General features: G+C 41.4%; 2 protein-coding genes across 9 annotated transcripts in view; one reads left to right on the forward strand and one right to left on the reverse strand.

The window, feature by feature from the left end:
• Positions 1–460: 460 nt before the first annotated feature.
• MYL6 (myosin light chain 6) lies at positions 461–7435 on the forward strand. Of its 2 annotated transcripts, XM_072135069.1 has the most exons (7): positions 461–637; positions 860–887; positions 3949–4092; positions 4465–4638; positions 4898–4975; positions 5359–5400; positions 7110–7435. In XM_072135069.1, the coding sequence occupies exons 1-6, from the start codon at positions 476–478 to the stop codon at positions 5385–5387; spliced, it is 615 nt and encodes a 204-aa protein (XP_071991170.1). In that variant the 5' UTR covers positions 461–475; the 3' UTR covers positions 5388–5400; positions 7110–7435. The 2 variants fall into 2 exon arrangements, with proteins under 2 accessions (XP_071991170.1, XP_071991169.1); XM_072135068.1 differs by lacking the exon at positions 5359–5400.
• A 5083-nt stretch (positions 7436–12518) lies between these two features.
• SMARCC2 (SWI/SNF related BAF chromatin remodeling complex subunit C2) overlaps positions 12519–15421 on the reverse strand; it is a 29730-nt gene continuing 26827 nt past the window's right edge. For all 7 annotated transcript variants that reach the window (XM_072135072.1, XM_072135071.1, XM_072135070.1 and 4 more), the window contains exon 28: positions 12519–13831. In XM_072135072.1, coding sequence (XP_071991173.1) covers positions 13770–13831 — 62 coding nt within the window. In that variant the 3' untranslated portion in view covers positions 12519–13769. The remainder of the gene's footprint in view (positions 13832–15421) is intronic.

Raw genomic sequence — 15421 nt, forward strand, 5'->3', positions numbered from 1 at the left:
TCTCAAAATGTAGTAACATATAAAGTGAATATTTCCATTATCTGTGAGGTGCAGCAGCTCCTGTGTGCAGCAAATCCTCCCTGTAGACCGATGGCTAAGAATCTGGAGAGGGGGACACTTCAGAGGGCTGTATCTATGGCTCTGTGACACATAGAACCTCACTTCTTTTTTCTTATGGAAGAAGAGAGTCTCCTGAATCTAAATTTGTGTTACTAAGTTTTAGGAAAATGGAGATAATAACTGTTAAACTGCCGTCGGGAGTGATTTTTATATATAAAAATGGCACCTGATATTCTCACTTTAAACCTGAATATCTCTGGATCAATAGCACCTAGAAACAAAATTCAAGATTCATTTGAAAGAAGAGATTCTCCCCTTTCAAGGATTTATGTCTCATATCATGAATCCCACAGTGAGCCAGACCCATAAAAGCGCCGGTGTAGATTTATGGCGTAATACCGAATGTGAGCAGTAGATGGCGCCAGTAGGTAACGCTAGAACACCCCTCGCCGTGGCTGAGCGGCTGCTGCTGGCGGGGCGTGGTCAGGCCGCGGCCGGTGACGTAGATACAACTAGAAATCGCTTCCCCGGCAGAGACCGCATTCACATTCCGGAAGAGGGACGAGCAGACAACATGGTGAGGAAGGGCTGCGGCCCGGCACCTGCGTCCTGAAGTATCGCCGCTGCCCCTCCTGTAGCGGGCTCCCGGGAGTGGTGATTGCGGGGGTCTCGGTCGGGCAGTGCGGGGACTCCCCTCTGGTCTGGGCACAGTCTAGATATGACGTAACCCCGGCCTTGCTGCACAGATTGTGGGTGTCTGTAGTGATGATCTAATCGTCTCTCTTGTCTTGTATTCCAGAGTGACTTCTCCGAAGAACAGGTCGCCGGTAAGTGAACGATCTAGTCGGTTGTGGTGACATTGCTCCCAGTGACGGCTCTATAGGGATCATTGCTGCTATGTCTTCCCTCCTTCTTCCAGTCCTCCTCCATTTCCAGCACTTGCCTGCTCTTCTCATTGCTGTCTGTGTCTCTCCTTTCTTCTGGTGACCAGATTGATAGGTGGTAAGTGACCGGTGTGTTGTGAAGGACTACTACCCCAGCCATCCTTACTTACCCCCATGTATACTAATATCTAGTAGTCTTGTGTGTCCAGGCTGTGGAGTCACTGATCTGTTAGAGGGGCTCGGGTGGTCTCACACGTTAGAGAGTGGCAGGACTGGACACCTATTTCATATGTAGCAAGTGGGGTAACTTGAAGCTGATGGGCCCTAGGAGAAAGTCTCTGTCAGGACCCCGACTATAATGTAGGGTTTATAGTACTAGTTTTTTCATATGGGAAAGTAACACCCTATCCTTTTGGGCCCAGTTGCGACCGCAGCCTCTACAACCCCTCAAGTTACTCCCCTGTATGTAGGGGTCTTCCTACAAGCATAGATTTCCTATTGGGGGTATAAGGATTGTCATTTGTCTCATTTCCTTGTCCTTAGGAAGGGTAGGTGCCACCAAAGAGGTTCTGCAGTGGATTTTACCTCTTTCAGGGGAAATGCATCCCTTGGCTGAGACCTCTATATAAAGTGTGTGATCAGGTTTAATGATCTTGTGTTGTTTTCTTGCCCTGTGTTGATATCTTTGTTCTTTACTGGTAAATTTGGTTGTGAAATGCTGTCATCCTAATATATCTGTACATAGACACATCTACAGCAAGTCATGGCTGCCTATATTCTTTATATAGCGGTTCTTCTGCCCCACCAATCCCCCAGTACACACACAGGCTGACAGTATTATTCTCTGCCAGACAAAGTTTTTGGTCTGCAGTTCTGCTCTATTTGATATATATATATATATCAAATATATATTTCTGGTTATTCTTTACCATAATATGTATTTGCAGTCACACTGCCCAAAACCGCAGTGGTTGTTCTCCACTGATCCCTATGATAACTACACTAACCCTATGGGAGTAGTATGAAAGTGATTGTGCACCAGTCTTTCTCCCCAGAGAATTCTGTTAATTTTACATTATTGTAGTTAATGTTGACATTTTCACAAAGTTTTAAAAGGTTTTCCAGGACTAAAAAGAAGTTTTGTTCTCTTATAAACCAGAAACAGCACCACCCTTGCCTATAGGCTGTGACTGGTATTGCTGTTCAGCATTAGTCCCTTATATGACAGTGAGCTACAATACCAGGTACAACCTGTGCACACTGGGGGCGCTGTTTCTGGGTGATCTGCTTTTTAACCCTAGATTGCTCCTGCGTTAGACCTCATGATTGTTTTCCTGCTATTTTCTCTCAGTTGCATGCAGTTTGCAGTGTATGTTATGTGATGTTATTAGGTTGTGTGTATAGCGCGCGGCAGGCATGGGACACTTTACATACCAGTGTATGAGCCCCATGACTGCAGACACATCTGCTTGTATCACTTCGTACTAGCAATGTTATTTCTCTGCTACTTGTGTGTTGTCTGATAAACTCGCTGAAGGCTGCATGTACATTGCAGTATAAGCTTCCAGTATTGGCGAGTATACAGCATATACTGTCTGATGTCATGGCTGTTGGGTGCCAGCCTTATAAGGTGTTGGCTGCCAGCGTCTGCTCGGAGGATGTTGTGTTTTGCTTGTAGTTCTCTGCCTTGTAGCCGCTCCCTCCTCCCTTCCTCTTCATAAAGATGGCCGCCTGGCTGCTTTGTGGATGCCTTATATGGTAACAAAGCCTCATTCTGAGCAGCCGGGGGAGGAGGAGGAGTGGACGATGGGAGTCTGATCTCTGTGCATTCTTGTATGCTGTGCCCCAGGCGTCTCCAAGATATTAGGAAATCAGGGCGAGGGACGGTGGAGGACACATTCAGGGTTCATGTAGCATAGGACAGGGGCACAGATGGAAGTAGCGACTGGCAATTCATTATTTTGGGAGGTGTGTGGGATGGATTGGGCTTCACTCCTAGGAATGCAGGCGGAGGGGTGGATTCAGGGAGTGCCACCGGAAGGAAGTGGCGGACTGTCTGATAACTTGTCTGCCCGCAGGAGCTGAGTGACAGAGAATAGCAAACATTACAGGATATCCCTGTTAGCCATTATTAAACATTACAGCTTCCTATGATATGTATGAAAGCTAGAGGAGGGCCCTGTGGGGTATTGGCTTTGGGGATACAGCGGTGGAGCGATTCTTTGTATGCTTGTACGGAAAATCCAAGAATGCTGAACATATACTCTCCATGGAGAAGGGGGAACATTGTGCCACATATATTTTTCCCTTGGTTCCTGATGCTAGTTTATTGTGGGGTTTTCTCTTCTGATACTACAGCTTTATTTCTGCACTTGATGTTCAGCAGGTCAGACTTAACAACTGTGTATAGCTGGGTGTACATCTGTATACCTGTGGATATATACATTGGCCAGGGCAGGTCTGATCTCTGGTTTTCCGGGTTTGGGAAAAATATGCAAATATGTTTTCCTGGGGGGGGGGGGAGATATGAAAACAATGCCTCATTTTGCTACCTTGAAAAAGGCATTGTTTTCCTTTTCCCACCCTGGAAAACATATTTGCATATTTCCCAGAATACCAGTCTGCACATGCTTATAAGGCGGCCTCTCCATAATAGAACTCTTCCTTCTGTTTCCTGTTTGGGCTCAGTTAGGAGGCCCCATTCATGTAATATAATCATTTGACCCAAAATTAAGAAGGTCAATGACTTTAGTAGTCCCCAAGTATAATCCATCATAAACCAGTTCATGCTTTTCTTCAAAATGTACAAACCCAGTTCTTGGTGTCACTAGATTAGGATAGCAATGAGCAATGTCCCCTGAGGTGGCGTTGTGGCTATAATATTAAAAAGGGTAATATTTTTTTTATAAGAATCCTTATCTGTAGTACAATAACTGCTCTGTATCTGGAAGCATTTGATGAATATTTGTTTATAATGGCTTATTGTATCTGCTCTTTACACCAGATTACAGAGAGGCTTTTGCCCTCTTTGATCGCACTGGAGATGGAAAGATCCTGTACAACCAGTGTGGAGATGTCATGCGCGCTCTTGGACAGAACCCTACAAACGCTGAGGTTCTCAAAGTCTTGGGAAACCCCAAGTCTGACGGTGAGTAATTTCCATCTAAAGGCTCCCATACACTTGGCGACCTCTCCTGACATTCCTGATCAGTGTATATGAAGTGAATGACTACTGGGCACCACTGGCAGGGGATTATCTCCTGTGATCTTCATCTTTCCCAATATCTGGAAGGGAGTTAGAAGATTTTCTACACATAAGATTGGCGGCAGTAGATGTTTGTAATGTAACTTGGTAACTGGTACAGCTATTTCACTCTGCTCTTACAGGCGATAAGTGTATGATGTTTCTCTACCTAATGTATCAGTTTGCATGGATTGGCATATCTCCCATGGGTCTTAAACTCTTTTCTCCATAGTTTTCCATTTCCCTATGAAGTAATCAGTTTCTTTGATCTTTCAGAGCTGAACAGCAAGACACTTGGCTTTGATCAGTTCCTACCTATGATGCAAACTATTGCCAAGAACAAGGACCAGGGGACATCAGAAGACTTTGTTGAGGGTCTGAGAGTATTCGATAAGGAAGGCAATGGCACCGTGATGGGGTCAGAGATCCGTCATGTTCTTGTCACACTAGGTAACTAGAAGTGAGACCTTGTAGTCCTGATTCCTCTAAACTTTGGGTATAATCTTTATGGTTATCTATATGGGTTCTGCTGATTCTTCTGCTTCCCATGTAGATGAAGGGAGTGTAGATCTGTTTTATCTGTGTCCTGACTGTTGGTTATAGCAAAGCTCCAGCAACTTCCAAGGCTGTAGAAAAATGCATCATGTAAAGGTGTTTCCATACGACCTATTAATTGCGCAAACTGTCTGTTTTCTACACTTTTTTTTAGGAGAAAAGATGACTGAAGAAGAGGTGGAAATGCTACTGAATGGCCAAGAAGATGGCAATGGATGCATTAATTATGAGGGTGAGCGCATTCTTCATCTTGGTTAATAACGTAATTCAGTCGTTTAGAACTGACAAGTAAATTTGTTCTGGTAGCACATGAGTCCTAAACATGGCTAACGGCCGGATGAACACTTACAAGAATATTTTGCACAATTAATATTCTTGTGATGCCATTTTATGGATTCAGGCTTATATTTAATTGGTTAGTTCATAGATTTATGGCTCTTCTCCTGACATCATCACGTGGACCTCACACTTCGATGACACGGGTCACACTAAACTTTACCTGCTTTGACATTTAGTAACTTACTGAAGTTAGAAAGCTGTCCACTGGTAAATGTGGGTCTGCTTACAATGTATGGGGTTATTTGGTGTGTATCTGATGAATCTTCCTTCCCACAGACTTTGTCAGGCACATCATGATGTGTTGACCTCACCGCCCTGGTACGCTGGTTCCATCATCTGGTTCAGTTTGTGATATCTTTTGACTCTTATTCCCCTTCTCTAAGCCTCTTGAATTTCCTGGATGTCTTGGCATGTCTCTGCATGCTCTCTGCTGTGCCAGAGCTGCATCTTACTAGTTAGCAACTATAGAGAAATTAACTTGTTAAAGCGACATCTTAATCTACTCTGCCAAAGAAGCCTCCCTTTGCAGAAAGCTGCTTCTGCTGCGATGAATGAGTGTGGTGCGATGTGTGTAGTTATCGGGTGCGAGCAGTAGATGGAAAGCCGCCGCAACTGGACAGTTTGCTCTACAAACGGATGTGATTTTAGTATCTGCCTCAAATAATACTCTTTGCTTTTCAACAAATTATGTATAAGATTAATGGCGAGAGTGAATATAGAGCTAGGAATAGATTGTATGCTCCCTCTCTTCCTGAATAGTCGCATTCTCTACTGAATTCAGCCTTGCTGGCAAGATGGACAGAAGATGTATTATATAGTAAGTGAGGGGGAGCATGGAACAAGAATCTACCGAGGGAACAACTGCATTATAGAAATTATACATTTTCTAGCAGTGTTACAGTGTACACACACTGCCCTATGGATTCATCCAAGGTTTGTTTAAAAATGGGGATAACTTTATGTACTTGTTTTCATAGTGATCCTTCTGCTCACTTAACATGTGAATAAAAAGACTATGGATGTGTCACGTGAGAGGATAATCTTGTTTCAAGATTTTTTTTTTTTTTTTTTTTTTTGCTCCTTTTATTCATAAAAGTAAAAGGAAGTTGGAAAAACTAACTCTCAGCCCCTGTGTACCAAAAAGGCTGATTGTTCCCCATCTATGTGATGGGATGTCATATGTAAGGCAGCAGTATGGGATTAGATTTGTGTGTGAATTTTTTTTTTCCCCCTCTCCTGCAGTTCTGGAACTTCTTGCTTCATTCCTGAAGGCAATCTTCTGATTGCTTCATACTTTTCTGTAGATAATAGATGAACCTTTTTGCTTGTGCCATTCAACATCTGCTTAGTTTGCAGTAGATTTACATGCGTTAATGAGTAGTACGGCTTAATAGATTGTTGATCTGGGAGAGGGGCTCCTATGGTTCTTCTGATGGGTGACACATTCCACTATTCCATAGAAGTCGTCTTCAATATATATTTTACTAGGACTTTGCTAATTAATCTGTGAATTATGAGAAGTTATAGTTGCAGTGTAGACCAAGGGACCTGTCTTTCCACTTTAGTTCCATAGTGTCTACCCATAATTATTGACCGCTCAGCCATTGTTCGTTTTTTTTTTTTGTTCGTTTTTTTTAAATAATGAACTTCCCAGTATTTATCTATATCCACGGTATTTGGCTCCCAAGGTAATTAGGATGTATGTTACAAGAGTAAATAGAATACATTTCACATTGATTCAAGTTGTGTGTCTCTGTAGCCCCATCTGCCAATATAGGAGCTCTTCCTCCGACTCCCAGCCCCCCCCCCCCCCTTTATGGGACTGTGTGCTCGCTCGCTGGTTTACAGGCCTCATAGAGCTCATGCTTTATCCTATATGAACCAACTCTTTGAAGCAATTTCTGCCCAAGCTTGGACAATACAAGACTTCAAAAGTTGTTCATATGTCCAATGCTAAGCAGCTGGGTACACAGCCCACGTGCAGATCCTAGGCTTGATAATAATTCCCATATTTGTTTCTTTTGCAGAACTTGTCCGGATGGTTCTGAACGGCTGAATCTTCTTAACTGTATCTACTACACAGACCAGAGGGGCAGCTTCATGTATTAATGTTTATATCTGTTCTATTTTACTTGGAGGGACAGTTAGGCTACATAATAAAGGGTCCTTAAAGCTTTCCCCTTTTATATATCCTGCTCGTCCATCTCTCTGAAGAAGCTGATGCCCATAGTACAAGGTTTGATGTCGCCCCTCCAGTGAATGACGGCAAAAAGAATCTGGAGTCTCTGTATCGCCACTCAAATAGTAAATTATTCTATCTTCCCACCCGCCAAATAAAGAGAACTTCATGGTTTTTTTTCTGTGTTTTTCAAAAACCCTCCTTATGAATTTTCTTTGTACTAACTGGTATAGCCATGGAAATCATTGACAGGAACAATAAGCGGTTACAACTGCATTGTATATGATGAGGTCTGCTCAAAATAAATGCTCTCTATACAAAATAATGTGTTTGAATCATAAGTGCTATTCTCCGGCCTGTGTATCCGGTACATGCAGTGCACCTCGGAGCCGGATGTCTTCAGGCCTTCCTTGTTCTAAGCATACATGACAGCTACTTGTCCCAGCTCTTCCATAAAAGTTCATGCTTGGAGAACTGGCATATTGTCAGTAAAATAATATTCTGTGGCCAAAGGGTTCTGTTCACGATTTCTTTCGACCAGTGTTCTAGAATAACCATTCATTTGGGCTATTGCCATCCTTTGAAGAGGACCCTTGAATTCTGTTCCAACCATAACATTGGTGCATTTTCATACTGGTCATTAGATATCTGTTGACCTTACACCTTCATGAATAGATTGAGAAATAGAAAAGGTAATTTATCACCAAGTTGTCTGGTTTTCTCTACTTTTTGAGACCTTTTGAATATGGGTCTGCTAGAAAAGTAAAATTCTTCTTGGTCCAAATAACCATTCACGTAATCAAAATGATATATCGTTACTACAAATACGGTTATAAAACTATCAGATGGCGCACACAACGTTGATTGTATGGTTCCATATATGAAAGCCGTATGAGGTTTCACACATATGATTTATATTGGTATTTAATGGAGAATGAGGCAACATACCGTAAGCGCTGTACAGACCTACACAGAAATCTAGTATAACATTACAGGAACCTTTAATGTGGGAAGGACAAACTACAGATATAAACTCCACTAATGCACAGACATCTAATGCAGGCAGTCCTGGGTTTACATACAAAGTCTATTACCCATATTGTAAGCCGGTACACAAAGTTTATAACTGTCATGGTTTTTTTTTGTTTGTTTTTTGTCCCAGTGACAATTGGCTATAAAAAAAAAAATTTTGTGCTGTCATGGGAACAAGTATTATCAATAAAGCTTTATCACAGACACATTGCAGCCTGGGACTAAAGTAATGCATCCAGAGGGAGGATGTAAGTGAGTTGTCCTTAAGTTGGGCATCGTTATAGGGATATTGGGAGAACGTCGTCTGAAAAAAAAAAAATACAGCATCTCTGGCCATAGTCTACTCAACATCAGACATTCCCTAAAGACATAAAGCCAGGTGGCCATTGAATTACCACATATCCAGTAGGTAAGGAGTAATGTGAGCATAACAACGGGAAGTCAAGCTCAATTCACACCTACATCACAAGGTGAATAGAAAGGCAGCTGGCTGCTGTGCTACGCATTAGAAAGGGGGGGAACAGAACGATATAACTATGTATGTGTGTATATATATATATATATATATATATATATATATATATATATATACACACACACACACACACAGAGATAATGAGGTCCATAAACCATGGTATACTTATGAATCACATAGGCAGATGGTGTGCAGATTACACAGGCAACTGTACTGCAAGTCTGTACCAGCCTTCGCACATATGGAAAGTTCCCATTCCTGTTTTCTTTAATTAGGAAATTATTATAAATGAAGCATTCGTGTAGATGGCATTTTGCTTCCATTTTCCTTGTCTAATGGTTGCACGCCTACTAATGCTTATACCTGTAGTGGTGGTGTTAATTTTTTTTAAATTGTTTTTTTTAATTTTTTTTTTTACAAGAAATAACAACTGGATGGCTATCAGTAACAGTGTTACGTAAAGGGGTGTTCCGGGTTTGAAAAACATAGCTGCTTCTCCAACTTTTATCTGTAAAAACGAATGGAGATGACAATACAAAGTAAAGTAACTCTGTACAGGCCAGGCAGAGGGTCGGGGTTATCAAATTATTATTATATATTTCTGTTAATAATCCAGGTAATACAATTATGTGTGAGCCTGTTAGGGTCACAGGGAAAATGTGCCATGTCATGGCCTGATTCTAAACAGATGAGCTCCGGGATGCTGGAGCCTTATGTCCCTGCCCTCATTCCTACAGGCTATTAATGTAAAGGCAATCATCTATTTTGGAAAATGCCTCTTTATACCTGAACGTGGATTTCTGTGCATATACAAGTCATTTATATAAGACTGCACTGTAAGTAAAGTTACTTTATAGTTACTACACGAGGAAAACATCTGCCTCCTTCCTCCATCTGGTAAGAGCAGATCTCCGAGATAAACACAAGGCTGAAGACATTCCTCTCCTGCTTCTACAGACTCCTAATATGGTCAAACAGGGATCAGGATCCTCCCGTGTCCTCAACACTGACATCCCCTGTGTTATACAGATTCCCACCACTCTGCTACAATCCCTCTAGCTATATACTATATTTAGCCATCATACATACATTTTGGGCAATGACTGGCGTCCTCGTGGATTGATTTTTTTATATGCACATTTTTACCTTATTTTCATAGTTTATACAGTTGAAAAAAAAGACACTTGTTCATCAAGTTCAACCAATTTTATGTGAGTAGAACCAAGAATTAAAATTTTATATTTGTTGAAACCATCTACGCTATTTCTGTAGATATCTTTTCTATATAACAAGCTGAGCTATGGAGGATATTTGAGGAGAAAAACAACAGCAGCGGTTTCATGTCTGAATGGTGTCTTATTCCCAATTAAATCTTAAGTCAGAATATTTTCACCAGCTAAAAGAAGTTTCATATGTAGGTATATTGGAATAGAAGGAAAATCGAAGAATTAATTGTGAGCTCCGGTCAGATAGAATTTTCTTTTGATCATACATAACAGTAGCGGCTATAATGGAGACACTACTGGCCTCATACACAGAGGAAAAGCATATACAGCATACAGATGATACTTACTTGTAAAGAGTGGTTGGGCCATTGTACAAGCTCAATACCTGCTACGTCACCCCTTTCTCATCGCAGATTGTAAGCTCTTGTGTACCTTCACTCTTTTTGTTTCATATAACCACATGATCTTTAAAGCGCTCCTGACTATTTCTCTATTCATTTCCTTTAGATGGTTGTCCATTAAAGGGGTTTTCCCATCAACTAAAGTTATGCCCTATCCACAGGATAGGGCCTAACTTGCTGATCAGTCGGAGTCTATCCCGTGGGTAGGGCCTAACTATAGTTCGTGGGAAAACCCCTTTAAAGGACACATACCACCAGGATGAAGGATTATATGCAAATGAGCCTGAGGGGCTCCATATGTGTTAATGGAGCCTGAAGCCCCCTCTGGCTCATTTGCATACAGTCCTGGTGGTAGATGTCCTTTAAGTATTGAAAGAATTGGAATACAATCATTGATAAAATCCTGATCATGATAGTTTGTGTGTCCGTTGTAGAATAGATCAGCAATTATTAATTCCACGGTGCTCAATAATCCATAAACTGCTCACATACATTACATTAAGACAAGTACAAAAGCAGCTAGTGAGAGCTGAAACAAGGGGAAAGAGGAGTGATCATATGTTGGGACTATTTGTGCAGCAACAATAAAAACAATACTAATATCGGTTCATATCAAGATTTCATCTCCATTTTGGAAACTCTAAGATACAGATGTAATTAGATTTTTAATCAAATTATGATGTAACTGCCTGTACCTCTAATTCTGTAGATCTCCTGATAAAATTATTTTCTTTAAAACGGCACAAAAAGTAAGTGACACTACCATTTAGCACTATTACTCTACTCATGTCAAGCAAAATATGACTCTACTCTGCTCATTTTCAAATGACTTTAAAGGATTTTGTTATAGGGTAAAAGGGGAGATTTTACATAAAAGAGGGAATACTAGAACATACATTTTACACTCTACCTGAGGGGGCTGATAGTTTAATAGGGTAAAATATGGTGACAGGTTCCCTTTAAGTTTTGACAAAACAAGGCTTTTGATTGCACCACTTACAGATCTTTTATATAAAAGGTTGGTTTCATTTTGGACATTATTCAAGCAAGCACTTGCCTTCTACGGAGCATGGCCCTCACACTTGGACAATAGGAAAATAGAAATTGCTCCTATCCTGACAATGTACAAAACATTCCTAATCCATGTAATGAATTTCTTCCCGATGCCGAAATCCCCCACTACTGGTTTTGTGACCGTAGCCTTCTAACAACTACCATTGTCAGCCTTCAATACAGAATTCCTTCTGTCATGTGATCATTAATAATTCTCTACACAAATGCAAACCACAGAGAAACAAAGAGAAACACTGCATTGTGTAGTGTCCAATGTCAGTGTTGTGGTGCACACCTCACAACTAAACAATACCGGGCGTGCTCCACCCCAGTAATACATGACATCTTTTTGGGTGAGGCATCACATCTTATTTGATTAGGGGAAAGCAGGAAGCCCAGAACTTATACAAGTACATGATACATATACAATATATAATGCACTAAAGATACATTTACAGTGTATATATATATATATATATATATATATATATATATATATATATATATATATATATATATATATATATAACAACTATAATGCAATGCACCTATTTAGCAGCTCTAAAAGCCAGTTGCAAATGATCACACATTAAGGAGATCTATGCTCAGGTAATAGTCTTGTGCTCAAGGCTTTGTTCATGTGTGTTCATATTTAGTAGTAGAATCAAAGGGTTAAATAGAGGAGTTGGTATTACATATAAAGCCAGGAGGGGGGACCTTTCCTCTCAGCAGGGTCCCTCCATGTTGGAAGGAGGGAGGATGTTTCCATGAACACTTTAAATGGCCTGAGGCAGAGACAAATGCAGAGGCCTCCTTTTATGGGCTGGATAATGGGAAACAGTCCGGGATAAGCATAAATGTACAACGTGGACATAGACATCATGTGTATCCTATTCAGTCATTGTAGCAGTGGCTATGCTTTTAAGTTTATAGAGCATGCAGCCATTACATAGCATATGATATACCACCAAGGACATCGATAGACATTTACATTATGGTTGCGCCGCTGGATTATGCATCTCACTTTAGTCTTTTCTCAAGAAGACAAGAATTTTCACACTGATTTTTATAAATTTTAAGATTTTAATGCCCCATGGCTGGGGAACTGATGCAGACACAGGATAATGTACAGGTAACATGAACAGACATAGGGGTGGGGGTCAGAACCAGGTGGTTATCAGAGCTCAAAGGAGGTCGATAAAGTACTCACCCTAAAAACGAGGAGACCTTTCAATGTGCCAGCATGTCCCCCAACGCCTTCTCCTCTTCTCCAGTAAAAAACAAGAACCACCCTCCAGTCAATAAAGTGCACTCTGAACCTCTGACCTCCCAAAAATATTTAAAATACAATGATTCAAAATAAAAAAAAAGCTTATATAGTTAAAAGCTAAAATATTTTACTAATAGGTCAAATAGTGCACTATAGAGCGAGACAGACTCCCTGTTGCCATCCTTCCACAGGGATATAAAATTGCTCACCCTCTTCTTCCACCGACACAAACGGGCCCTCGTCTCCTGAAGAACATCCCCCTTTGTAAAATCTCCCCGTTTTGTACAAAGGCTACAGGGATATAGCATTCAACAAGAAATGACCTTAACCCCAGTGCAAGAAATATCACATGGGTTATCAATGCTGGGGATGAGTGACTTCCTCTCCATCAGTTACAGAAACAAAGAGGCGACAAGAAGCTCTGCCTCCTCTGGAATAACAAGCTTCCGACATTATTGACCTGGAGGAGTTCTGATCCGAGGAGTACTGGTCATCCATTACACCAAAACAGTGATGGAGATCATCCCCATTACAGCAACCACTTACAGTTTTAGAAAAATCCAGAAAAAAACAAAGATCTCCTTCATTGTCTGTAGATAGATGGGGCATGGCGCCCTATAAAGTGTGGTTCTATCAGACATTGAAATGATAGAAAGGATCCGCCTCTTCCCGGTGACTCTGGTAGCTGTGAATTGAGATCTTCGTCAGCTCTCAGCCAGTCCAGAGTTCATCCTGTTACCCCCACAAATTATTGCAGATACTCACATTCTCCGCTACTTCCGGATCCGCTGTGGCTTCACTCCACATTTATGTCCCGCTCAGAAGACGTTGCTGTCCAGGTATAAGCTGCAGCAGGCTTTGTGGTCCAGCTCAGTCATCACATGACATGAATCATGGACATAACACAAAGGGGGCATCACGTCCCAGGAGAGCTCAATGTCTGGTCTGAGCCTTGGGGGGAACATAGTGGCAGAAAAAAATACAAATTTCACAAGCTTCTTCCACTTTACCCTCTTGTCCATTTCCTCTCAATAATAGAACTGTCCCAATATTACTGCTGGGCAGGAGCAACTGTGTTTCCCAAGGGTTCTGGAGGCAGGGATGTCGAAGGTTCTGGAAGGAAAAAAAAGGAGTTCAGAATATAAAGACTGGAGAGAAAATTTTATACTAGATGCAAAAAGGACATTATAACCACTGCTGCATCTTTCCTTCCTTATTAGTCTATATTAAATGAAACCTAGCATGAGGAATCTACCATCAGAAGTAGATACCTCCTGCCTGCCTCTGTCCTAATCTGTAATTTAATAATCCTGGAACCTTATATGTTAAAAATTTTATTTTAGTAACATGTAAATTAACAGCAGAGGCTACTGGGGTGTGGAGTAACCTTAGCTCCCAGTGCCCGGCCAGACTAGTACACGCCCCAATAGCCTTTGCAGTTAATTTACATATTACTAAAATAAAGTCTTAACATGATAGGTTCCAGGATTATAAAATTACAGATTAGGGCAGAGGCAGGGAGGAGGCATCCGCCATCACATCTACTTCTGATAGTAGATTCCTCATGCTAGGTTTCCTTTAACTATGTATATTATGAGACTGTGTGAGCCCTGGACATCCAGCTCTGCCTTTCCATCTCTGTATGCCAAAAACTCTGTATCCCCTAATATGGCTGGTGGTCACAGTGCTGGTCATCTGCTGTACAACTGGCATCATGAAGGCCACAACAGAATTACATAGCGCATGCATGTACACAGAGACCCGGAGGACTGATGGAGAGTCAGAACTGGATCCCCAGGAGTATAATGTAATAAGTTATTTCACTTAATGAAATGAGTAAATCTATGAGTAATATCTATTAGTGCAGAAAGGATCTGTGGTTATAGAATAGCAGCTACAGAGATGAGAAGGAATGACATGTCCACAGCGCCCCCGAGTGTAAGTATGAGAAAGAACATGCATTTATGTGAGTCATGCGGCAACGTGAACGTTGGTGCAGATACATAAAAAGTCTAAATTACAAAAATGTGTTGCCCTTAGATTGTTTTTTATGATCTAGATGTAAGGATAAGAGAACTAGGATGATACTGTGATAAGTAGTCAATGATGTTTCTACGGTATACCAAACGTGTTCCAAAGTGTGATACTCTGCTCCACAAGGAAGCCTTAGGGTCTAGGTGTGTGGTGGTTTTTTTGACATGTGCCGTACCCATACACCCAGACCTAGTCCCACCATCACAACAGCAATTCCTCACGGCAGTGCCCTCTTTCAGCAGGATATAGCTCCCTGAAACACTGCAGAAATAGCTTTTGTCCAAGCATTCAAGGTGTTGCCAAATCTCAAAAATGAGATGAACTGAAAAAACATATGGAGACTCCCTGGTCTGTAAAACTTAGAGGAAGTCCTATTCCTGCCAGTGTTTTCGGCTTGGGCGGTCATTGGGGTGTGAGCAGACATCTCACACCGATGACCACAATTAGTCCATGGACGCTAGATTTGTGGCCTGTGTAGGTTCATAGTAATGATTGCACAGTGTTTGAACCTGTCCTGGTACAAGGCAAAGACGACTCCTAATAAATAATGTTCCCATCTATGTAAGAGCTCATTCAATCTACCATACGGTCAGTCTGTGAATCCTAAGTCATGCGTGGCCAGATTTTACAGACCACAGCAATATATGATGCACAGATTCCCTTCCTGCC

Source organism: Engystomops pustulosus, chromosome 2 (genome assembly GCF_040894005.1).
Source record: "Engystomops pustulosus chromosome 2, aEngPut4.maternal, whole genome shotgun sequence".
In the NCBI taxonomy this organism is placed as follows: domain Eukaryota; kingdom Metazoa; phylum Chordata; class Amphibia; order Anura; family Leptodactylidae; genus Engystomops; species Engystomops pustulosus.